Here is a 27,034-nt window from a genome sequence, read left to right as displayed (position 1 = left end):
AGTTAACACCGCTTGAACCGCTATAGAATGTAGCAGAAGTATGCCAAAAAATCATGGCCAGGTCTGCTCGGGCAAATTAGATTTTTCACTTATTATTTTGGTTATTTGAGCTATGTATTTACTTTTGAGTTTACTAGATTTATTTAAAAATAAAATTGCACCGAGATTCCAGCTTGTTTGGATATCCCTTTTTTCAGTGCACAATATAGATGGTCATTGGTCAGGTAGGGGTAAATTAACCCGAAACCTTCACCCGTACCCGTACCCGACGGGTTACCAGCAGCAAACAAACTTTTCCAAGAATCCCAGGACGAATTTTGTGAAACAGTGCGCGAAAAACACGTAAACGAAGTCTTATGAAATCATTACAAACATATTCAAATAATAAAACACTAATAACATACTAAAACCAGCAAATATATATGTAATCATACCTCAAATAACCAAAATGATTGGTGGAAAATTTAATATATATAATATAGTAGAAGTGTGCCTAAAAATCACGCTAAATTTTGAATCAAAACGGAGAGTACCATATCAAGTAAAGGCAATTCTCCGTTGTGATTCAAAATTTAGCAGTTTTGGATTAACTAGTAACTGTAACTATAACTGCCAGTAAGGGGCCGCGCACTGATTACGTAAGGAAAAATGGGGGTAGAGGGCAGAGCTGCCACAAATACAGATATTTGTGCATGTATAAATTTGGGACCCTTCAATTATTTCAGTTGCAGTGATTTCTGGTTCTACAAATGTTCCTGAATTTTAAAGTACTCCATAAACTGTTTGTTATTTAAAAGATTAGATCGAGAAAATAAAATACTCCAGAGAAAACGGTAGGGTTCCAAATTTATGCATGCACAAATATCTGTATTTATGGCAGCCCTGGTAGAGGGGTTCCGCAAAATCTTATTTGGAAGAGAGGGGGGTTTATCATTTCTTACGTAAGATTTTTATGCAGAAAAAATATGAAAAAATCAATTTCTTTATAAAAACTCGTGTTACATGTTACAAAAACTTTTAAATTTATGAGTTAAGTTCTGAAGTATCGCAAATGTTCGTGCTACACCACAACGAACTGTGTAGCAACTTGCTAAGTATTTACCGGAATTCTTCCTTCAACTTGTCCACTCAGAGAAACAGCAGCCGGACAACTTGTTCCAAAGCCATCTGATGTCAAAAACAACGAGCGTTTATGCTATTATTCCAACATATTTCGTTGCAATTACCTATCTCAATCCCACAAAGCATTCGCAAAATGTAGCATGACATGAATTGTTTTTCTGTTACCAAAGATCTTGCAAGCCGTGTGTGTCCAGAGTTTGGTCAGTATATTGCTACAAAGAAAACCGTGGATGGTCATTACAGATCTGTACATTCGAAGTAACACAGTGTCAATAGACTTTTCCATTTATGTGTGTGTTAGTGCTTGAAAATGAGGCGAACAGGCATCAGCTCTTCTTCACCAAAATGAGGTAAACATCATACACACGTATTTCGTGTTCACTAGTGTGGGTGCTTGACCAGTCAGAAAGCTCTATACCAACATTAGACCATGTCACATTTCACCTAGAAGGGGTAAAGAAGTTTTTTAACGCGTTCAGAGGATAGAGAATAGATCGATGTAATTGCTAGTGGAATTTCTGAGTACAATAGATGACATAACCTCAATGCTGAAAAACGTTCTGTTCGTGAGATGACTACCAATTATTCCACAACAGATATTGAGAAAAAACCATTTTCTTAGACTCCCACTTGAAAGTTCTTTGTGTGTTTTTTTCCGCGTCTCACACATATTTTTGCAATTTGGCAATTTGATGACTCTGTATTCGGTTGAACTTTGTCGACTGTTTCAATGTTCTATCAATATATGACTTTTTCTAAATAAGTTTTTGAATTTGAATGTTTACTAAGATCTTACTAAGATTTAACGTGGAAAGAGGGGGGTTGGCCAAAATCTTGCAAAATCTAATATAGGGGAGAGGGAGGGTTTAAAAAGAGAAAAAAGTCCTTACATAATAAATGAACAGGTCCCTAAGTGCTTATAAACGAGAAAGTTACTTGTAAAAATGATAAAATTTTTGCTTGAAATCAATTTATAAAGCAAATAAAGCAGCATACGATATTTGCATCTTCTAGAAAGTTATGTATTTCGATGATATGAAAAAGTTTGTAGAACCTGTCAAATCAGTTAAAAAAGGTTTTGTGTGCAAAAATGTTAATAAACTGATTTTAAGGGGTCACAACTGAAAGCCAATTATATCTCGCAAACTATACGACATAGATACCTATAGACGAGAAAATACTTTTGACCGTACTTTTTGGTTTGAGATGGAATGACCCATATATATACCTAACTTTGTCAAATTTTACTCGGCTGAGACAGTACTGCCAAATAAATCAAAATTGAACCAAAGCGGTCGAGTCATCCCTGTTTCAAATTCAGTTTCAAGTTCAATTTCATGTCCAATTTACCTCCTTCTCATGTTCAATGTCAATTCCCATTTTATGTTCAGTTTCAGGTCTGATTATATGTCCTATTTCAAGACAAAATCACATCCTTTCAAGTCTCATTCAAATAATTGGAATTCCAATTCCAAGTAATATTTAAAATTCTATTTCATGTCTAATTTCCAGTTAAACTTCTAATTTCGTGACCCATTTTAAGTTCAGGTTAACGTAAAGTCAAAAGTCAAAATTGTCGCATATTTAAGTCCAAGTTAATATATTTTTCATATGTATAGTTTTATGTAACGTACATGTAGATTGGTACCAAACACCTGAAATCTTCCATGTTGTCGTTTCATATTTGTGCATCAATTTACCAATGCATGAAAAAGGTACAGTGTAAGATTTAACACTAATACAAGCTCACCACCTAGGTACTATATCATATCACCTTAATCGTATAAACTAATTATGGAAAAGTGCTGTACTTATGTCTGTTCTCGCTCTACCTATTGCTTTTGGGTTTATTGATTTGATGCTTACGAAGAATGTACTTATAAGTTTTTGCGCTTTAGGCATAATACGCATATAGACATTTTATAACGCTTTAATACATGCTTATATAGCTAATAATCAGGAAACTAGCGCTGGATAAACTATTATTCGATAAAAATGTTTGTTGGGATGCAATATAATAGAATACTCGATATTAAATTAATTTATTAAAAAAGTAAAACAGAATTTTCAAAGAAAAATGCTTAATGCATTAAGGGGGGTCCTACTCTGGAAACTTTTCTCTTTTGCATTTTCGGAAGGATTATACCTTCAGTGCTGTTGTGCCAAATGGATTTTTTAATATCTGATGTCGTTGAAAAGTTACAGCAAAAAGTACGGGGCCACCCCAGCCCAAGGAAAATGCATCGCTGTACGAAACTAAAAGTTTGAAGTTTGAAAGTTTGGCGATTTTTGATGAAAAATCAGTCTCTTTTTTAAAAAATTACCGCCATTTTGGGAATTTTTCGAATTTTTAAAAACCGCTACGTAACAATTTAGGTATTGATCGAAATTTTCAAAATCATCCATGAAATCCATTCTACGATACTCCGTTGATCTTCGGCACATACCAGCAAGGCACCTTTTTGAAAAATTTCAGAAAATTTACTATTGCAGCTATTTCAATAAATGTTTTTACAAATAAAATATGTCAAAATACATATAAAAGTGATCGTAACATGTTTAAATTTTTACTTTGATCAGTTAAGTTTTTTTTCTGGAAAAATTTTTAGAAATCGTTTTTTGCCTTTCAATTGTATATAATCCCTTAATTTTTATTTTAGGTTGATTTTGTTTCATTGTTCAATAGAAATTTTCAGTATATAACATGCCGCCAGTTTCTAAGTTAGCGCAAAAAGTAAAGTAAAAGCTTGTATAACATGTTTTATTTATATTTATTTATATATAGGAGAATTCTTAGTCATAATTAATAAGAAGTTAAAAAACCCGAATTAATCCACCTAGCGGCGTGACCTAGCCTTTCTACTGCCACAATAATCATTATTTAATTTCTCAGGAACTTAATTGTAGATGTATAGATGTTATATTAGACTATATTTTAAAATATCCGTTCCGTATTCCTCAAAATCCTTATTTGCCAGTAAAATTCACAACGTATTGTGTAGAATAATTATATTTTCTTTCCTTGGGTGCGTAAATACATGTAAGCGTCATTTACGTTACTTGATGAACACCTTATTTAGTTTTATAATATCTATAGAAAAATAATGTAAACACAAAAGATAATTTTTACAGACTTGATTGAATATGTATAGAAAATTAGAAATTAACCCTCTAACGGGTCTACAGACGGCCTTAACTTTCGGGCTTCAGAGCCACATACGAAACTTGTTTTGAATTGATAATATGAAGTATTTGTTCATAGCAGATTTTTTGATATTTTGATATTAATACCATGCATTCTAAAGTTAGCATCTTTGAAAAACAAGAGTTCAGAAAAATTATTATTATATTTCGCTTTTGAAGAAAAAGGATATCTACAACAAAATGATTGATCTCAAAATTTTACTATTGGTTTGCTTGGCTTCAATTTTGCAATATATCTGAATTAGAAAAAAATTACTGGAAACGATATGGATATGGATATGGAAACGAGAAATGGAACTATTTCTTAGCTAGCACTCCTTCAGATAATTATTTTTGCATGAAAATCAAAACTTAAGCTTCTTTTGAATGTACTTTCATGAAAAGATAGTCATTAGCTTGATCGCATCGTTTTTACAATGTTAGAGGGTTAGGAAAACAAGATGAGGTCGAAAAATAGTGCAAAAGCTGCGCCATAAACATGCTTGAGAATGGGAAATACGATCGATATGATACCCAGTGCTTGTCTTTTTTTGATTTATTTATTAAAACATGATACATGACATAAGACATCTGTCCTTTAAAATATCACTAACGAAAACAAATCTTACAAAATTTCTACCGTGCAACGTTTACTTCCTATTTTTCATATAACATTTCTAAGCTCTAGTATCTATTGATTGAAAAGAGCATCTATTGATGCGCAGAATTTGTTTGGAATTTGTACAAATTTATTTAGAAAAATCAACTCACTAGTATTTTTGATTCTATACACCACTATACCTACATGCTTAAATAAACTGCTTTTCTTCGCTTTTTGCTTTTCTTGTACAATTCTGAGTAACAGCAAGTGAAGAAAATGACAATTGAAATGTGAAATCAAAGAAAAGAAAAAACTTTTCGATTGAATCCCACTATTTAATATTTATTTGCAACAGATACGTAGTTCCCCTACGACGTGCAGGCTTCATCAGTGTCTTATTTCAAAGCGTATACGTATCTGTCGCGAATAAATATTAAATAGTGGAATTTAGTCGGTAAAAGTTTTTTCTTTTCTTTAATTTCAGAGTTCGTATTCCACTAAGAGGCTTCAAAAACTTCAGACAATTGACATGTTTCTCACTTTTCTTGAATTTCATTGCAAATTTTAAAATTGCAAATTGTCATCACATACATACATACATACATACATACATACATACATACATACATACATACATACATACATACATACATACATACATACATACATACACACATACATACATACATACATACACACATACATACACACATACATACATACATACATACATACATACATACATACATACATACATACATACATACATACATCACACACATCTCATACATTGAATACAATCAACATTTGATTGATATGTTTTGATTTCACACGTTTTAACGGTTTAATATACGGTGCTTAAGTGTTAAAGTTTGAATAACTTTTGAATGAAGCGTCCGATTTTAAATAACTCGGTTTCGTTTGATAGATCTCAGCAGTAATTTTCAAATAATCATAAAATGTGTGATGTTTTTCATTAAATTAATGCTTATATGTTAAATAAATATGTTTTAAATACTATTTTTTCACATTTCTTTATGTAACTTTCAAACTACAAGTCCAATCGTTATGAAATTTGGAAGTTAAGGGTTTGCAAGGCTCCTCTTTCTTGTGCAATCAATTTTGTTCAAATCGGTTAAGAGACCTATGAGATAATGAAGTCCCATATTTTTCGTATTTTTATACATAACTTTTGAACTAAAAGTCCGATCAGTATGAAATTCAATAGCGACCAATGGGACACCTAGACCTTTCATTTGACACTAAGAACATTAAAATCGGTCCAGCCATCTTCGAGAAAAGTGAGTGAGATTAAAAGCGTCACATACACACACACACATACACACACACACACATACATACACACACACAGAAAATGCTCAGTTTTCGAAACTGAGTCGAATGGTATATAACATTCGGCCCGCAGGACCTTCTTTCCATTTCCGGTTTTCCAAGTGATTTCTATACCTTTATACTATATATTTATATAGTAGAAAGGCAAAAACAATTTCATGTTTATATATTTATAACAACTGTATGAAGACAACCATTTCTTACTCACCTAGGTAGGCGGAAACGATAGCAAACGAAACATCATAAAATGTCTGCCACATCAGGTAGGGGTCGCCAAAAGTGCGCTAAAAGAAACACGTTTGTAAATATCGAGGCTTCGGAAAATTCAGCTCAATTCAACCGTGAACGACTGCTAACCGAAGTCCCACAGCGAGCGCAAAAGCCATCGGCCACATACACAGGGAAAAAATCCCATAAGAAAAAGGAAACGATTGTATGAATAATTTATGAGATATGTAGCTTAATCAAGGTGTAGTCTCCCGGCAATGGTGAGGCTCCTTGCAAAGTCTCTCACTTGTGTTTTTTTGATGGCATGACGACGACGGCGGTCGCAGCGATGATGACGCCCTCTCTATCTCTCTCTTTCTTGCTTTGCGTAGCAGTATCTTTGCATGTGCTTGCTTATGGATAGTAAGGCCGCCGTCGTGGTCGTGGAGTTAACTTTACTTGTTTGGATTATTGTGCTGCATTTTTTTTCGTTGCACAAGACTGGGGACAGCAGCTGCTGATTGGTCCCGCTACATGCACTTTGAAAGTAAAACTTCACACATACTTTTGCATTGTTGGCTCATAGACGAGACTATAGTCTCTCTTGCCTAGCAACAGCAGCAGTGGTCGGTAGTAAAACCGAAAGCAAACACCATCAGCTAAGAAGAAAAAATGAGGGCGCTTCGGAGCAGCCGAAGCAGCAGGCAGCAGTTACAGAGTTGTATGTATGTGCGAGAAATTATTTAAGCCCTTCGCCGACGTGCGAGACTACCTCGCACAACCGCTGGCTGGCTGCTCTGGGGGTTTCGGTGTTGCCATGCTCGTGTTGGTCGCTCATACAAAATATTGGTGTGCACGAGCGCGGAGGCAAAGCCTGCTCTGTGTACTGAACGTTTCACGCGATTCTTGTTTTTTTGCTCAAATTAAAAAGAAAAAAGTAATTTCACCTAAATCCGCGTTCTTCGGAATTCCCATAGTCGCGTGCCGTCGTTCGTTTCTCTAGTTTCGTCGGTAAACGGTGCAACACGAGCGCGACAAGTTGCATTTCCGCTTCGAACGGTTTTTAGTGATAGGTAGTGTGAGAAGAACGGGGGGAAACGTTCGTAGTAATTACACATTTACGTAGGTAATTGCCCAAGGATACGCCGTATCTTCAGTGTAGAGTGGCCTGTGTCCGGAGAGCGAGACTATAGGCAAGGTGCCGGTTTATTAGCTTCTTGGAACTGAAGATACATGTGTCAGAATTGTGTGGAATATACTGCCAGTTATATTGGACATGTTTCTTATTTCTTGACAAACGGAATGATCAAGGAGTAGGAGTAAATTAAACAGTTTTTAGTGAAAAAGACAGAATGGCTAGTTTTTGGAAATAACAGCAGATAAAAAAGTGATACTTTTGAAGTGAGCGAAGAACAAATACGATTCATTCAAGCTTGTATGGTCGTAGTAAGACGAAGAGGGTATTAAGGTTGGAAAAATGTCTGTTCCGGTGGCAACGGTGAAACAGGAACGCCACGACGATGCCGAAATTAATGAGTTGGCTGCAAAAATGATGGAAGCGCATAAACAACAAACTGCAAAGGCAGCACTCCAGCAGCAACAGCAAGTAGCTAGGCCTATAGGCGGCCAAATACCGGGCGCTGCTGGTAATGGTCCTGCTGGTCAGACAAACATTTTGAACTATTTAACACGGAAACCAGGGCAGTTGTTGCCTCATTCTATTGGTGCAACAACTATAGCCCCTGTCGGAACTGGAACTGCGCAAGCTAATGGAAACGCAGCAAAGACTGATGATGCGAATGGCGGAGAGAAGAAAGCGTGTGACGAAGAGAGCCAGAAGGGTCATTTCGGCTGGGAGACATTTCCCGGTAAAATCCACATTCCGTACATATTCCGGCAGTCCGAGAGGTACTGCGCTGTGCGTATGGTAGAGATGAAGCTGCTAAACAAATATCTAAACTATTTGCATCAGGATATCTACAGCTGCACCTGTGTTCGCTCGTACTATATAACCGAGGCCGAAAGCAAGTTGTTCAATGAAATCAATACCAAACATTGCGACTTCCAGTTTGGAAGGGAAATGTTCACGCTTAAAGATTTGGTGGTGCGATTATCCGATGCCTACAAGTTTTATCAATTTCTGGATGTATGTTATAAGAAGCTGTTGATGGGTTGTAGCACACCCAACGATAAATGCGGATTTATTCGCATAAACAAAGAATCTGTAGTTCCTTACACCGTCAGAGACAACCAAAAGATGGTTCCACTGTTTTACTTCGAGGGAGAGACTGATAATCTTAAGTTAAAAGCCGATTACCTATCGGGCTGGGATCTATCCTATCTTAAGTTTTGCTGCAAAGTTCAGGGGATTCGAAATGAACTATTCGCGAGTGATTCGGTGGCAGTCATTAGTTTGACCGATATTAAAGGTTATTTTCCACCGGGCACTGAATTCGAAGATTACTGGCCTAGCAAAGTTGTGGATTCTCAACTCTTATCCGGGCCTAAGTCCAATAACACTGTACATTGGACGCGACAGCCTGCCCAGCCGCCGCCAAAACAACCAAACAATATGCTAAATACAATGGCTAAACAGCAGCAACCGCAGGTTCGGAAGACAGCCAATAATATGTACCAGGCGCTGCAGCAGCAGCAGCAAAACTTGCAGAAGAATAACCCTCAAATACAAAACAACATCACGGCAGCGGTTCAGGTAGTCTCCCACGGCCAAGAAGGCCCTACTCTGTTCGGCAGCAATCATGGATTAACGTTATGCTTTGTTTTTTTTTCTTTGTGATTAGCAGGCACTGACAAATAACTGGGGTATGTCGCCGAACCCTAACAACATACTGTCGGCTGCCCAACAGGAGCAGCTAATAAGGCTTTCGCAAGCTCAGCAGGTAAGTTTGCCAATTGAATTGAAACATTTCGTGATACAGTGGTAACCCGATTTTGTCACTCCCCGATTTCGTCACTCCCCGATTTTGTCACGTTTTTGCCCCGATTTTGTCACCCCCGATTTTGTCACCTCCGATTTTGTCACGTTTTTTACCCGATTTTGTCACGCTTTTGATTTATCAAAAGCTTAGTATGTCAAATGTGTTAAAACACTGTGAAAAGAACTGTGTTCAACAAGTTGATTATCGTGGAGTTTCCACAAAAGTTGTTTCTTATCTCCAGAACTATAATAGCTAGAAGATTACTTTCTTTGGCAAAGTTCTTTATAATAATCTTCTCAAAAGTTTTGTAGAACATTGTTTTGCTCTATCTCTTACTGCTTGAAAAATAAATTTTCTATCTTACTTTTAGGGGGGTTAACCAAAGAATCCTTCATACCATAAGAAAGAGTTTCTTTCGCTGTGAAATTTCTCTGAACATAGTTAACCAGTATAATCAACCATTTCGGCGCAATTAAAAAACGCGTGTTTTCATATTTTTGGGAGTGCTGTGAAAAGGTGACAAATGTCCACAGAGAGGTAGAAGGAAGTGCGACATGGCCTAAAAGTGATCAGAAGGAAGTATATGTAGTTCGTTCTAAGTTATCTGCAAAAAAATAAAAATTGAAAAAATACCCGATTTTGTCACTGCCCCGTTTTTGTCACCCCTAAATTCATCATGGGGGTGACGAAATTGGGTCATTACTGTATTAGTGCATTCATTCATTGGGCTTGGTTTTTGGGATTTTTCACCTGATGTCGTTCGGGTGTTTATTGCTTCACAATTTTAACTAGAAATATAGTAATCCTATAAGACTATAAATCTATAAATCTATGAATGACTATGAATCTATTAATGGGTTCATCTATTAATGGATTAATCTACTAATATGTTAAACTTTATATATATTTAAAGTATTTAATAAATCTGTAAATATCTGTAAGTATAGTATAGTAAGTATCTGATAGTATTATTTAAATAAAATTCTATTAATGTAAATTTTTAAATTCTATTAATCTGAAAGGACATGTTTTTGTATACAAAAACTCAAATTTATGAAAAGAAATAGAAATGATGGGAGAAAGATGGACGGAAGCAGAGAGAGATAGATGGAGAGAAGGACAGAGGGAGAGAAATAAAGATAGAAGCAGTGCGATAGATATAGCAGAAGAGATAGATAGCTGAGAACAATATAGATAAGAGACAGGTAATATATAGCAGAGAGAAGAGAGATAGTGCGAGAAAGCAAGTGAGAGTGAAGGAATAACAGAAGAGTAGTGGAATGAGTGAGTATGTGTGTGTGCACGAGTGTATGTATGTGTAAAATAATTCATATAGAAGAAAGAGAGAGAGGGAAAGGGAGAGAGAGAGAAAGGGAGAGAGAGAGGGAAAGGGAGAGAGAGAGAGGGAAAGGGAGAGAGAGAGAGGGAAAGGGAGAGAGAGAGGGAAGGGATAGAGAGAGAAAGGGATGGAGAGAGGGAAAGGGAGGGAGAGAGGGAAAGGGCGGGAGAGAGGGAAAGGGAGGGAGAGAGATGGAAAGGGAGCGAGAGAGCGAGGGAAAGGAGAGAGAGAGAGAGAGAGAGAGAGAGAGAGAGAGAGAGAGAGAGAGAGAGAGAGAGAGGATGATTTAATACAGCGGCAGTCAAGGCACCTAGCTCCACATAGCTCCATTTCAATTTGTGTCGTTTGAAAAATATTGGAGTCCACGCCCAATTTAAGGCAAGCTGAGATCCGTACAGAACCAGTGGACCCTGTGCAATGCCCTGAAGCCACCGCCATCTCTCCATACCAGATACGAAGCGTATCCCATGCCAGCATGCAGCGAAGCCCATACCAGTCCAAAAATCCAGTTCGGAGGACGTTAGGATGGAAAGTTCAGATTCTGGTACCAACCTTTAATTACCTGTCGTGTTAGATAGCCGTTGACTCAACCTCCAAGTTGAGGCAAAGCAATTGCCCCTGCTATTTTGATAAAATCGCTGTTCTGAACCATATTGGGACTAGCTACGATCGACAATGACTCCCGCAAAACTCAAACTACCAGGGAACTGTTCCGTAGGCCTTCAGAATAGCCTTAGCACAGACTAACAGACGTAACACTGGAGCCTCATTCCATCGTCAATAAAAACGATCATTTCAAATTTTTGGTTAAGCCAAGACTCAAACAACAGTCGCTGCACGAGAACGCCGTTCGCCTGCACTGGCGCTGTTGTCAGATAATACACAAGTAAATTTATAGCATTGCTAAATTTATAGCAACTTACTCTGCGTAGCGCGAAGACTGCACCAGGTGATGTTAGTGTTTTTTCTAAGTTTTAGGGGTGTCAATGAAACGATGTTTTGTTAGAAAATTTGTTCGAGGTGTTACGTCTGTTAGTCTGTGGCCTTAGAATGGCCAGTATTGATTTGGTTTATTTGATTGACATGTGCCCAATGCTAAAAACTAACCGTGCAAAAAACGAGACATGTCAAAATCGTAGCATAAGCAAATATTTCTATTAGGGGAATGTGGGGCAAGATGACCATCCTGGTTTTTGGGCGTCTATTTGGTTCATAATCCCATTTTAGCCACATATAATAAATAACAATAATGCATGAAACTAAATAACAAAAAACCAGATGGAGAAACTATTAAAATATCATTAAAATGTATGTTGGAACTATGTTTGCTACGTTCCTGAATTTTCTTCTAACAGCATGACCTAATTTAAGGTTTTGTGATGTAAATGGTTTTTTGTATGCCAGAAGGGCATTGGGTTAATTACTACATGGTTTATAAAGCCAGTGACCGTTTTGGGATTTAGGCTCCATACCTGATATGGAGTAAGAAGGAAACTTCCTAAGAAGTTGTGCCTTGATAATGCAAGAGCTCCGCAATAGCAGAGCAGATGCGCTGAACTTTCAGGTTCAGCGGCAGGTGTCGGACGATACCTTGCCGATATTCTTTAAATGATAAAGAGCGGGGCTGTGTCCTGTTAGGAGTCCCGTGATTGTGAGTAGTTCACTACGAGTTAAATGGAGTAGTTTTTTAGCTACTGCAGGGTTTGGGGTTAGCTTGTCTACAACCCTGTGTTTGATTCCAACAGGATACTATTTCTAGCTTTTCCCATGCCATCAGTTCGCCTTTCACGGCGGATGTGGAGGTGCCCAGAAACGGTTCGGGACCAATAAATTACTGAGCTGATCCTTGTCTTGCTAGGTTGTCAGCAAATTCATTGCCCTCGATTCCGCAGTAACCGGGCACCCAAAGTAATAGCACTTTGTTTTAGCGGGAGAGCTCCCTCAATGCTGTGCTGTACTCCCAAACTAATTTGAACACGCATTTGGTGGATTTGAGTGCCAGTAGTGCCGCTTGGCTATCCGTGAAGATACCGATTTTCGCATACCTGTACTTTCGTTTCAAGCATATTGTTGCACAGATGTATATTGCATATACTTCTGCTTGAAAAACGGTGGGCCACTTTCCTAATGAGATAGTTTCTCTGACGCCGGGTCCGTAGACTCCGGAGTCTGTGCATGCCCCCATTTTTGAACCATCTGCAAAAAGGCAGGTAGTTCCAGATGGAAGATCGAGCCCTCCATTACTCCACATTGAGCGATCTGTTTCAATCACCTCATATGGAACGTCCATATTGGGCCTGGCTTCCATGCAGTCAGAGACTGAAGTTACTAAGGGTGTCAGATTGAGCTCCCGAAGTATGCGAAGATGACCAATTTGGTCACCTTCGAGTATAGTTTTACTCTTTTGCAACCGTAGTGCACCGAGCTCTGCTTCCTTCTTCACATGACGATGCAAAGGCAGTAAGCATAGCATTGCCTCCGTAGCTGCAGTAGGTGTTGTACGCATGACACTGGTAACTGTAAGACAGGCCAGGTGCTGAACTTTGTTCAGTTTGGCTTGGGCTGTCACCTCATTCACCTTTGGCCACCATACGACAGCGGCATAGGTTATCCTAGGCCGTGCAATAGTAGTATATGACCAAAAAGCTAGTTGAGGTTTCAATCCACAAGTTTTGCCAAACAGTGAGCAGCATGCCAGGATAGCCGAAGTTGCTTTAACAGCATAATTTAGGTGGGCAGCCCAGTTCAGTTTTTTATCGAGAATTATTCCGAAGTGTTTGTTTTCATTATTGAAGACCAGTCTGACACCATTCAGTATAGGGGGAGTAATGGTATGTTTTCTTTGTCTAGTGAATGGTATAACGACCGTTTTAGTGGGGTTAACATTAAGTCCCTCTTGTGAGCACCATAACATGGTGGTGTTTAGAGCTCCGTGCAAGCGACTTGACAATACTGCGTCAAACTTTCCTCTGACGATAAGTACAACGACATCGGCGTAAGCAATGGTCTCATAACCAAGCTGTGATTGCTTGTGAAGGAGTGCGTCGGCCACCAGTGACCAGAGCTAGGGGGAAAGAACTCCTCCCCGTGGACATCCTTTGATCACCGAATCCAGCTCATTGTAGTGTGGAATCCAGCTCATTGTAGTGTGGTCGATTCTCTTTTGACAGAGAGCCGTATTAGTTGACGCGAAGAACGTGTTATCGAAAGCGCCTTCAATATCAAGAAAAGCACAAAGTGCTGTCTCTTGATATTTGAGCAATTTCTCAATTGACGTCACTAAGCAGTGCAGTGCGGTTTGCGTAGATTTACCGTGTTGGTATGCATGTTGATTTACATATAACGGAGAGTTTTTTAAAAACTCATTGCGGATATAGTTATCCGTGATTTTCTTCATCAGCTTAAGAAGCGCTGAAGTCAGACTTATCGGTCTGAAAGCCTTAGGCATGGTTTTGTCTTTATTGCCAGCCTTAGGTATGAACACCACCCTTACTTTCCGCCAATTCTCCGGGATATACCCCAAAGTGAAACTGGCTCGATAGAGGTTGATGAGCTCGGACATCCATCCGGGCCTGGAGATTTCATTGGTTCAAAAGAGCTAAGTGGCCAGTTGATCGAAGCCTCCGTAAACAATCGGCGTGCAAGCAGAACCGAATCATTTGGCACATTGCGTAATGACCCGTTCCGCTGCTGTTCGTCTATGTCTTGTCCAGTGCTCACTGTCGAACCAGGGAAGTACGTGTTCTTTAGAACTTACAGAGTTTCCCTGATGGTAACAGTGAGACTCCCATCCTCTTTTTTTAATTGCCCTAGACCATTGCAGTGATCCTTGGACATCGCTTTTTGCAGATGCGTAGCATGTAAATGGTTTGTTTTATACCAACATTTTATTTTTTGCTATGTGTATACACAATTATTGATAAAGTGAATCAATATAGGTACTTGCTGTGTTTGTAGATAGTTTTTACAAGTAAAATAAAAATTGAAAAAATACTTTGAATTGAGGCATGACGCAGATCGCTACCTAGCAAAAGAAAAATCTAACCTCAAAATTCATTTGTGATGTTTCGAGCAAGGAGACAATTTGTGTTTTGGACGATAATTGAACACGGGAAGAGCTGTCTTGCTGCAATCGGCACAAGCAAGCAAGGATATTCTGGGTAAACCGAGGTCTTAAACAAGCTCATAAAAAGCCTTCCAAAAACGAAGCGACAACGTGATAAAGAAAATATAGAAGATTCATTTCTTGCATTTCTTGGTTCCATCAGTGCTCCGGAAACCGATGTCCATCATGCAATGACTGATTCTCTATAAACATTTCGTTGTCACGTTAAGCTTGTTGAGGGTAACTCCAAATCCGAATTTAAACAATAGTTTTTTGTTATGAAATTCTGAACAATTCTGTATCATTTTTGTAATACATTTTTTTGCTATTTAATGCCTAATTCTCAAGGGTTCCCCGTTATAACTTCTTAAAAAGACTTGATATAATAGACTTAAGGAAAAATTGATGATATTCTGATGAATTTGATTGTCCCACACACACACTGCCGCTTAGGGTGGCCACCTTACCTCACATTCACCTACTTAATAGAAAATTTGCTGACAAAGAAATATTTAAACGATGCAAAGCATTTACCATATCTTTTAACAATCTAGATTTTTATTCAAGCAACCTATTTTTTGAAATTTTTTGAGGAGAGCGAACTTACTATCTTAGTATTAACCAACTAAAATCATTGATGCTATCAGTAATTTCATCTGGAGTACGACCGTATCATGATAACTAGAAGAGTAGTTCATGTCATTCACTAACGAATCCGTTTTCTTTACCCACACACAGGCCGCCCAAGCACAGGCGCAAATTCGCAGCATGCAAAATATGCATCCCATGCAATACAACTCCTACATGAACCCGACCATGTCGATGGCGTCGCGATCGTCCCAAAACCAGGCTGTCCCTCCGCCACTGGTGCGGTCCTCCGCCCAATCGCAAGCAGCGCACATGTAAGTATTCCGGTTAAGCTCCTACATATTCCTCCTTACTAGCTTGCTTTTTCTCTTATATTTCCTCACTCTTGTTTACTCGATGCAGTTTAGAAAAAAAAAGAAAAAAAATTAGTGCACAATAATTAGCCTCTCTTCTGTTATGTACTTTTTTCTCGGTTGAATTGTGTAGTCTGCTGTATGTATATATGTACGTTTGAGGTTTTCAGGATAATAGCGAAAATCTCATCTCGAATTTGGAAAAAAACTCAATAGAAAGTTTTTATTCTTTTAAAAAATCGTCAATATACCTATTTAATTCAAACCCAACAAAGTTTGAGTCAAATTTGCAAGCGAAATAATGGTTTTACTGAAAACATAAAAAAAATCAATTCAATTACTCAAAAAATGCTGCTTACAATTTTGTTTACATTATTTTTTTTATATTGAATGAAAAATTGATTTGATAAAAAGTTCTTTTGATATTTATGGTTGTTAGTTAGTTAGTGTTTTTTTCTAAATTCAAATATCGCTAGTGCCTATGCAACCAGTGTAACCTTAGATTGTGTATATATTTGTATATTTTTCTCAGTAATCTGTTATTTTTTTTTGTTGTAATAATCGTTGTTCTTAGTAGTTCCTATTTTATTGCTGTTTATTAGTGTGTTATTTTTTAGCAATGAGATCGGGGAGTGCTCTCTAATTGTAAAGTTTGCCTGCATTCCTTTCTGTTTCATCAGTATTTTATCGTTAACGAAAAGAAGTTTTCAGTATAACCTTTCAGATTGATGTGACTAGGATTACTTGTGGAGGTGCTGATTTAATTTACTACATCAGTGACCTATTTGCCGTTTGATCTTTATCTGAATGTATTTTCAATCTAAATGAACGTCAGCTAACAGACATTAACAACCGCTTATTTGCCTCACAAAGAACAGGCCTTTTACGTAAATATAATTCGATGGGGGAAATGTGATTTGACAACTTTTCTCGGTCAGATGAAATATTTTATTTAATTTAAAATTTCGTAGATAGGTACCACAACACCTTCCAAAAATGTAATTAAACCTGGCATTTCCAGTAGAAGTGGGTTTAGTTTACATACATTTTACGTTGATTTGTCAGGTAGTCGATTTTCGAAGGGATATAAAATAAATACGAAAAAGGTAGGACTGGCAGTAAACGGGTATTTGCTATTCTGTGACTCAGCAAACTTCCCTGTGCTGTTGTTGTTGTTGTCGATTCACATAAGTGACTTACGGAAAGTTTCCAATTAGGGCATCTATGCCAATATTGCACGTTCCGTGGAAAAAGTAAAATGCCAATTTAAATGTTGTCTTGGTGTCACCATAGAAACTCGATATTGATTTTCCTCACGAGATTTTACTGCCTCGATTATGCGCTTATACGTTAGCGTGGTTGTAGCAGTAGTAAAAAATATCATATTTTGGTATATGATTCATTTTAAACACCTGTTAGGTTTTGCGGTATTATTTTTCAAATGCAGCAATCAGTTACTAAAAGTGCTTATTACTCAAAGAGAAATAGAACTTATACTCTTAAGACACCTTCTTGACCTGCCAGATATGACAAATCCTACGATTTGCAAATTTGTTCTCATCTTAAATTGTAAAGCTTAAGCCGTGAGCAAAATTCAATTTTCATAAATGCCCGGGTGGGTGTGTGACGTCGGGTTGTAGTAAGCTTGGTATGATGATTAAGCAATGCATAACAAGTTGATATGTGGCAAAAGCGCCTTCCTTCCCCCTTCCGCACTACTATTTTTATTGCAGCCGGTTGGCTTGGCTGGTCGTTCTTGCAACCAGCAGCTGACTAGAAGGTGATATTTCCTTGTAAACGCGTGACTACTGATTGTTTTGCTGCTCATTTACTCGGTGTGCGTTGATGATATGTTGCATGGATTTGTAGCGGCGTATGTATATGTATGCAGTCGCTGTTGCTGGTAATTCACTGCACAATGAATCAAACGCTGAACCTGCGCAGTTATATTTAGCCTTCGCGGTGACGTCATCCGTTTGCTTTACAATAGGTCAGTCGAAGGTTAAGCTTAGATACGATGTGGATTTTATAATTCAAAATTTTAACTATTTTGCTGACCTCCCCGTTCCATCCGAAGCCTTGGAGTTGTGTCTGCTTTTTGTTGGTGCGTGTGTGCATATAGAGTTTTACATGGTGCATGTGAAGGGTACACATCGGCAGTGTCTTTATTCACCGAAATGCAGTCCGCAGTGGGTTGGTGTATATAATAATGCAATAACCGTCGACGTGATTGCTATTATAAAACAATTATGATATATCGTTCCCAGACTGGGATCGACTTTTGTCGTAGTTTTAATGATTGGTTTGCTGTTCTAAGTTGCTCTGCAGTTGTCTGCAGGACACGTTGTTTCCAGACCGGATGAATAGAAAGCAGGTTTTTTAATCGTTTTCATTGTTATTGGACGTTGATTTCATTCGTATAGGACATTTCTGAACTTATAGTTGGTTAAATAGTAAACGAGAATTGGCCCTGCGGGCGTTGGCGTCTATTTGGCGTTTTTCGAGCACTCCTTACACAAATGTTTTTTGTACTATAACAAAGGCAGCACTCTAATCGCATGCACATTTTGCAACCGTTTATTTTCTATCACCGCTTGTATTTAGTATGTACTTATTTGCATCATTTTGAATTTTATTTTCTTGCACTCATAACATCCATTGCGCACCTGGCAATATCTAACCATTGAATACTATTTAGAATAATTGCAAACAAACTAGTACTGCAGCAGTAAAAAAGCTGTAAATGAGCTCCCTAGATACATTATGCGTTTTTCAGAATAAAAATACTCACACTTTGGACTGCATTTGTTGTGCTCTTGATGCATAGAACTACGTTGCTACTTTGGACTAAATCGATTATTCCCGGTGTTAGTCATCATCACGCTACCTCAGTATTAGAGTCCATTCATGAAACCATAACTCTTAACAAGATCCTTTGTCCGCGTCTAAGGTAATCTTTGGCGAGAGAGAGAAAGCAACCAATAAAAAAACAATATCAAAGAGAGCGCTAATTAATTGATTAACGATTTTCCTGTCCCTCACTTAATTTCATAAAACTCAATCACTTGCTAAAAACCGATAAACGCATTATAATGTTTCTAGGTCAAGTGGTTCATCGTCAGTACGCTCCAACAGCAATAGTATCAATCCTCCGATACCATACCTTAATCCTGAGCTGTCCATATTCGCTACCAGTCGCAGTCCCAATGGCACCGTTAATCTGTCGCACCTGAACCCGTTGCAAATTAATCAATTGACAGCCAAACACGGTCATGTCACTATCACACCGGCTAGCAATAGCAATAACGACACTGGTGGCGGTTCCAGAATGGCACCCGTCTACCCCAAGAATCCTGTTTCAATAACAGCTGTTCCCGCAGCATCGCCTTCCCGAGCGTCACCGAAGGGAGCGCAGGCTAAACAGCCGCCTCCTGCGCTAATTCCAGTTAATTCCACCGGGCAGAACTATTTGTCCACTAGCAGTAGTGCACAGCTGCTCAGCCAAGTTGAACGTTTGCGAGAAAATTTGATGCTCAATAATGTGACTAGCTTGGCCGCAGTCGCCGCAGCGTACGGTGCCATTGTTCCCAATCCTACATCCCTTCCGTCCTGTCCTACCTCTTCTACCTCTCTTTCCAATCCTGTAGCGAGTAACTCTATTGTAGACAATACCAGATATAAGAGCGTAATTACCTCACGAGCAGCAATGGATGTAATCGATCTATCTTCCCCTCCAAGGTCAAACATGGCAGGAGCGGCAGCCGTAGCGGCTCTTTCTCAGCAACAGCAGCAACAACAGCAACAGAAACGATCGAACGCCGTTGCCGCCATGACCAATGGCCGCTCGAATACGACCATCACATCCACCAATAACTATCGCTCAACGACAGCGGCCGCGGCGGCGGCGGCGCTGCAACAACAACTGCAGCAGCAACAACAGGCTGCCGTAGTGGCCGCCCAGCAGCAAGCCGCGGCCATGGGCGACGGTGGCACCCGGCATGGCAATGTGATTATGCTGCCGGAAATGACCATGGGCGGCACGCCGTACAAACCGTACGAGGTCGTTAAGAAACCGATCGAGAACAAAACGATCTACTGTATCAATAAGACACCGTACCGGAATACCGACTATCTGATGACTATCCAGGATTTGAAGGATGTCTTTTTTCCCTACATCAGCCTCGACGTCTGCAGAAGGGTACTAAATGCTCTCGATATTAATCTGTTTATCGGCAACAGGTGAGTGTCTCTAGAACGTTAGTAAAGAATTTTTTTAAGTATGTACAATGTCTTACTACATCTACAATAAGATGCCAGAATGGCCAGAATGCAGAAAGAAACTTTTCTGCCACTGAATGGCACTTAACGGTCAGTCTACATTTTTGGATAGAAACAGTAGAAATTTTATAACGTATTAGTTAGAATCATTTTAGTTTGCTAAATACCAATCAAACAGTGCCTTTTATAATCATTTAGTCGAAGGATAAACACACTGCCGTGGTTGTTCTGAACTTTAAAAGGGCATTCGAAACCATTGCTAGATCGCAGTTATTAGGGCTGTTAAGTAAATTAGCGATTTGGGAAACTATATGGAATTGGTTCAATCAATAGCGTTCGCGTTCGTAATGGCGGCTAGTGTGTACAACGGAGAACGTTAGCATGCTTTTGGCAACTTCATTCACGTCAGGTTGATATTTCCAATCTTGATTGTCGCTGTAGAACTTTCAAGCGTACGTGAGCGGAGTTCCTAAAAGCAAATAAACATTGTCGAAAAGTGTACCTACTAGCCGCCATTACCCGCGCGAAAAGGTGGATAGGAAATTATTTCTGTGGGCGTGAACGTTTATACCCATGGTTTTGCTTTTTTGTGATCAACATGGTGTGATGCGAAAAAATACACTGATTAGCAATGTGACAGATGAGATAGAAGCTGAGTAAAAATGTGTTAGAAGTTAAACAGCCCCTTCCAAGAATTCCTCTCCACTGTATTCGATCCTGGGCTACTCGTCGCCAATTCGTTGAGCGCCTCGATACACGCAAGTTGGCTTCAATCTAGTCGAGCCATCTGGCACGTTGGGCCCTTCTATTCCTGGTACCATTGGAATTCTTGAAGAGAACGGATTTTACTCCATAGTCGTCCGGCATCCTTGTGACGTTGTCGGCTCACCATAGTCTCCCAACTTTCGCTAGCTTTAAAATGGGAATCTCTTCAAGTAGTGCCAGCAGCTGGGGGTTCCACCACTCTTCGGTTTCCGTTTGTACTCCGCCGAAAATAGTCCACAATAGCTTTCGTTCCAATATGGCAAGTGCACATATGTCTTCCGTAAGCAAAGTTCGATGCGATGCGTCTTGCAGAGGGAAAAGTAAGCTCGACTTTCAGAATCCAGAATGCATCGTTGAGTATACTTGCTCGTATTATTGTCGGTGGTGACTAAAGATCACAAATATATGATCTCATCAACCACTTCCAGTTCATCGCTGCCAGTAGTCACTTTCCGTGGGAGTTTTACTTGTAGCTTCTACATATCATGTATATGGTTTACGACGCATTGATTTGTAACTCAAGCCTTCGTTTTTAGTCTGGGGTAGATTTCCTCCACAGTCTCAATATTTCTAGTGATGATGTCGAGGTCTAAAGCTAAGAGTTGGATACTTTTGCTGAAGATCGTTTCTCTCATTTCGATGTCCACTCGCCGGATCACACCTTCAATAGTGATGTTGAATAACATACAGGGCATTTCATCCCCTTGATGCTGCAATCCTTTGCGCGACTCGAATGGTTTCGAGAGTGCCCCCAAAACACACACGTAGCACACCACTCCCACCAGGGTAGCATTGATCAACCGCGTCAGTTTGTCCGGAAAGCCGCTCTCATGCAGTTAGTTGTTCGCGCTCGACTGTATCGTATGCTGCCCTGAAATACACGAAAATATGATGCGTGAGCACGTTGTACTCTCGATAATTCTGGAGGATTTGTCGGAAAGTGAAAATTGGATCTGTAGTAGCACGGGCCCCATAAAGCCCACCTGATATTGGCCTTCGAATTCTCTTGCTATTGGGGATCAGCGTCCACTTTTTTACGTCCTCTCGTATTACGTCCAGAATTTGTATTACCATTTTTTTACGTCCGAAATTTGAATTAACGTCCTCTCGTTTCATGTCTAAAATATGAATTAACATTCTCTCTTTTTACGTCAAAAAATCGAATTTTCGTCTGTTTTTTACGACCGATTTTTTTTACATCCGCCAATAGTGGACCTAAAACGAGATTTGAGTTTAGTAGGTTTGAGTTTTTACTGTGCATTGTTGGGCGCAAATGGTAGTGATGGGATACCATTTCTGCATCCGTTTTCGTTTCGAAAACGTAAGAGAAACAAAGCCGTCTTCCCTTATTTGAGTCGCTCCCCTTTCCACCCTCCTTTCGTTGTCTACCAGCCACCTGGACATCTGTTTTCTTTTCGGAGGTTCATGCAATGAAGAAACAAATCCCTTTTTCATTATCTGGGTTCTCCGCCTTGTCAGTCTCCACCCTCGCACTTTTGTTACCCAGCAACTTGTACATCTTTTTTCTTATTTCTTTTCCAAAAATTCGTTTTTTCTATTTGTGAGTGGTGGTACCCATATCAGATTGACGTCCTCTATGTTTTTTGTGGATTGTGATCATTAGTTTTTTGGTTAGGTCGCGTGGTCGGTTACAAAGTTTGCGACAGCAACTATTTGTGTCATAATAGCTTGTAATAAAGACAATTTAGCTTTTAAGAAAGCATTTTTCAGTATTTACAGAAATCTTTCTGAATTTTTGATGTTTTGTATAAGGAATCCCAGCTTTTCAAAAAGATATAAAAATAGGTTTGTAAAAATGACGATTTTTTGGACTACCCTAACTTAGAAAGGTACACCTTGGGCGTTGAGTAAACAAAATTTGGTATATTAATATTAAATTTAATGTGTCTCATATCATCCAACACACAAAATTGGAACAAAATCGGAGCTTTAGAATTTTGAGTATCTTTTTATCCATTTACTATTGTGTCTATTACTTAATTACTGATTCTATCCGGGGATGGTTCAATCACTTTGACTCAACGTGAACGTTCACTTAGCTACTAATGAGCTACTAGAATTGTTTAGCACCGTAACTATAAAAGATACAGCAAGACTTTGTTCAGCAAATGTGTAGATAAACTAGTTCTATAAATGTCCCATATATAACTTTTCCAAATTTTGCTCGGCTGAGACGGATGGTCAAAATTGAGTCAAAGTAATCGAACCATCCCTGTCTTTATCCTCTATCTTACATTCCCATATCTTACTTGTTTGTTTTAATAATTTTCATTCGAAAAGGTAAACAGGATAAGGATTGCGAGTTTTTAAAAGGATTTATCCGCAAGTAGTCATGTTTTTTACACCAGATAAATCTGACACATCTTGCCTGTACATGTATAGCCTTTTAGCCCGAAAAAATATTTCGGAACTTACATATCTCAGTGGAACAATTTTTCATGCTCCAGCGAGAGTTCGTCATATGAAAACTGCACTTCGTCATAAGCAAGATTTCTTTCGTTTATCATGGACATACAGCAATTATTTACAAAAATCTATGTATGTATTCTTTGAGCCGTGTGCAAGAGATACCCAACTACTAAAAAAAATTGGGAATAGTTTGAGTCACAGCTCAAAATTTCAAGTAGTTACTCCCAGCGATTAGCAGATTCTCTTCGTCTTACTCAAAACTGGTAGAAAAACCAAGAGAACTTGCATTTTTTTTAACAAATAGTGAAAAATAGTAATTTCCTAACATAGTCTTTTCCTCGATAGTGAAGAGACAATCCATAAATATTAATACCAGGTTAGTTTGAATGTAATTCGCATCAAAATTGGCTATAATGCTGGTTTCTTGTCTATATATCTGTAAAGTAGACGAGGACCCGCCGTAAACGAACCCGTCCAGCACCCTATAACGAATATAAAACTTAATATTCATAATATTTTTGCAAAAAAAATCTTTGGCATCATATTCAAGTTTCACGATTGCGCTTAAAAAGCAGTATCTTAAATTAAGACAAGATCAAGAAAGATATATTTAGTTCATACGATTGAGTGTAGTTTACAACTTTACTCATCCCATTCTTTTTTTTTCTCTTTTTTTCCAGCTTACAGTACCAAGCCTTGCTAGAAGCTGGCCGTTCCAACGTCGATAAAATGGCACTGGTACAGGTGGTGGACGTGATGCAGTTTATGCCGCAGCTGCAGTACATGGTGCGGGGTCAGATAGGTCAAGAGACGCCGGCAAACAAGCGGGCCCGTATCAGCTAGGAATTGGGGTGGGGGGTACAGCAGCAGTGCCCTCAGAGCACAGTAGTATCCGATTCGATAACAAGCAGTAGCAATATAACCAGTAGCAGTATTCAACTCTCCACCGGCGGAGGTAGCAGCAGCAACAGCAGCAGCAGCGCCTCTTGGAACTTAACGCCCACGTCGCCGTCAGCCAACGTTAAGAAACCGGCTAACGCCTCTGGAACGCCGGTTTCGTCCGCGGCCATTGTCAGCAGCAGCAGTGGCGGAAGCAGCTTTCCTTCACCGAACAATCCGATGAATTTCGACAAAAAAGCTCTCTCATCATGTCGCTATCAGCAGGAAAAGGCTGACTATTACCAAGATGCTTCCAGTCGAATGCTAGCGCAAGCATCATCGTCGGCATATTCGTTCCAAGAATCGGCATTTGCTGCAGCTGCTGCAGCAGCCGCTGCCCAGCAGCAACAGCAACAAGCCCAGCAGGCCCAACAGGCCGCTGTCGCTGCTGCAGCCGCCCAACAAGCAGCAGCCGCTGCGGCTGCCGCCCAGCAGCTTTCGGCAGCCAGTAACGCGGCTATCTTTTCACCACATTTTGCTACCGGTTCTTATGCCACTGGTTCCATGTCAGTCGGATCGTATGACAGCTCTGCTGCTACAGCTGCTCGTTCTTGTGCTCTGCCATCGCCCACCATATATCCACCAACCCCCCCACCCTCAGCACCATGGATCCATCCCTGGTATAGCGGCGATACCTTTTAGTAAGTGAAGTAATCCCCTTAACAGAGTAACAATGAAATACTTTTTTAAACGTTAACATATGGTTTAGTTAAAACGGAAAAAAAGTATTTTGTTGCGAGTTCATAATTCAATGTTTCTGAAATAAACTCAAATTCCCGAATAACAAAAGAACATCTCTATGGTTGAATGTTAAAACAAGAAAATTAAAATCAAAATCTTCGTAGTATTCAGCACAAAATTCGTAGCATAAGAGGAGAAAAATGGTTGAAATCCACATTTGAGTAACCAAAGCGACTAGTACTCATTCGAATAAGTTTACATATTCCAAAATTGCGCCCAATAACGCAATTAAAAATTTATTCCACTATTGTTCCGATTGTCTCTACCCGTCGGTCGTAGAGTAACGTTCAAAGGATTCCTCATCCCTTTCAACTTTATCACTTGTGTAAATGTACCCGTAGAGAATGAAAAACTAACAAACTCAATACATCATTAAAATTGAGATATCGAAAACTAAAGTTACTACTAATTGTATTTTAAACTTAAAACTCAAAACATTAGCATAGCGAGAAAACTAAACCGTTGGACTGGTAGTATGCCGCCAGTTCGCTCGGAGTAAGGACAGCGATTCCTTGGAAAATAAATTTCGCCGTAAGCAGGAGATGATATGCGCAAAATAAGCAGCACAGAACTGAGTAATAGACCTGAGTAGATTCTTCCCTTTGTTCGAAGAAGGAAAGTTAGAAGCTTATTTGAAGATGCAATCTGATGCAATGAACAGCAATCGATTGGTAGTTTGGAAGCAATTCTTTTAAACTATTTCTTCCCGGTCCCACGTTATTAGAGAGTGAATAAATTTGAAATCGGGACAGATAATCGTTTAGTCAGAGAGTCGAACAGTCGGATAGAAATGTATTTCTAAGTCCTATTCGGTGGATGCTTTTTGTAAGTAGCGAAAAAAATTTAGTTGTAACTAGAAAACTTCAATTCTATATTAGCTAGTAGTGGCAAATGAGAGAAAACTTCATCGTACGAACGAGTAAAAAGTCCCAGCTCTAGTTTGTAATGAAAACACAACAACCGAGAGAAGTTAATTTATATTCTGTTGTATAATAGCGTTTATTACTTTCCCTGTAGCGATGTTCCATTCTTTGTCAAGCACAGAGAAATGGTATAAATTATGTTTTTATTTATTTATACGGTATAGTTAACCCATCAGGCACTTCTTATTAGTTGTATGCTGTAAAATGTATACCATACCCGTTGACGGAAGGCTACTTGTTTATATTAAATATGTCCTACTATCGAACAAGCAAAGGAATAAAGAAAAGTACGCTAATCAGTGTAACGTCCTTCTTCTGATAGAAGAAATTCGTCAATCAAATTATTTGTCAGTGTTTAAATTAACTTATAACTTTAGATCCGAAAGCCATCGTTCAAAGATTTAGTGAAGACCAGTATACCTCGGACTGGTTAGAAAATGTAAGCCGGCTGTTAGTTCACCCCTGTGGGGATAGATCCAGAAATTATGCAATGCAAAATGCAACACGTTAATTGAAGACTAAAAAGACTCATATAGAGTGAAAATGAAAATCTGGTTACCCGTAAATAGTGAATTTTGCAGCGGTCTAAATGTAATTTTTGAGGGTCGGTTGGCAACAGTCGATAAAGCTTCTATGCGCCAGTTCACAGTCATAGGGCCCTTTTTTAGAAGTCAGGTCGAGTGTCATTTTGTTTGACTGGTCTAATTTTGGTATTATATAAGTCACATGCGACACGATTTTGTCAAGTAACTTGACAGAGCCGACCCCTAAAATTCTAGTAATTCAACTGACGCCTGAGATTGCTTTGTTTTAGTCGTGCAGTGATCCGCTATACTGGCCGTTCTACCCGCACCCGATACTCGACAGTGACTGAGTCGAATCGAGTTGCTCGACATGACTTACATAATAGGGCCCATAATGACTTTTCGTTTTGCCGAAACTCAGCAGCAGAAGATAAATCCGAGGCAACAATAAATAACAAGCAACATCAAACGTGGAGGCCAGAATTTTGAAGACCAGGGGTGTAAGTTCAATAACGAACTGAACTCAGTGGAAGATAGGGATATAGACGCAGCAAGGCTGGCAAGCGTGCTACTCTGCTCCCTGATTAAGGAAGGGTAATTCCTTTCGCCTCCTGATTGGCCTCGAGGTACGATGCTTGTCTAAT

The 27,034-nt window shown here is 39.1% G+C and overlaps 2 protein-coding genes across 4 annotated transcripts; both read left to right on the top strand.

Moving 5' to 3' along the window:
- Positions 1-7,369: 7,369 nt before the first annotated feature.
- Positions 7,370-24,108, top strand: LOC128734927 (uncharacterized). 3 transcript variants are annotated; one of them, XM_053829334.1, is made up of 5 exons: positions 7,370-9,179; positions 9,271-9,366; positions 15,588-15,751; positions 18,893-20,029; positions 23,944-24,108. In XM_053829334.1, exons 1-5 carry the CDS (start codon positions 7,944-7,946, stop codon positions 24,104-24,106), a joined length of 2,796 nt encoding a protein of 931 aa, XP_053685309.1. In that variant the 5' UTR covers positions 7,370-7,943; the 3' UTR covers positions 24,107-24,108. The 3 variants fall into 3 exon arrangements, with proteins under 3 accessions (XP_053685309.1, XP_053685310.1, XP_053685308.1); XM_053829335.1 differs by having other exon boundaries at positions 9,268-9,366; positions 19,529-20,029; XM_053829333.1 differs by having other exon boundaries at positions 9,268-9,366.
- On the top strand, positions 24,108-24,844 carry LOC128734929 (antifreeze protein Maxi-like). The gene has a single exon (XM_053829336.1). It carries the CDS (start codon positions 24,383-24,385, stop codon positions 24,842-24,844), a length of 462 nt encoding a protein of 153 aa, XP_053685311.1. The 5' UTR covers positions 24,108-24,382.
- Positions 24,845-27,034: the final 2,190 nt, after the last annotated feature.

The sequence above is a fragment of the Sabethes cyaneus genome, chromosome 2, assembly GCF_943734655.1.
Source record: "Sabethes cyaneus chromosome 2, idSabCyanKW18_F2, whole genome shotgun sequence".
In the NCBI taxonomy this organism is placed as follows: domain Eukaryota; kingdom Metazoa; phylum Arthropoda; class Insecta; order Diptera; family Culicidae; genus Sabethes; species Sabethes cyaneus.
This window is presented reverse-complemented; position numbering and strand designations above follow the sequence as displayed.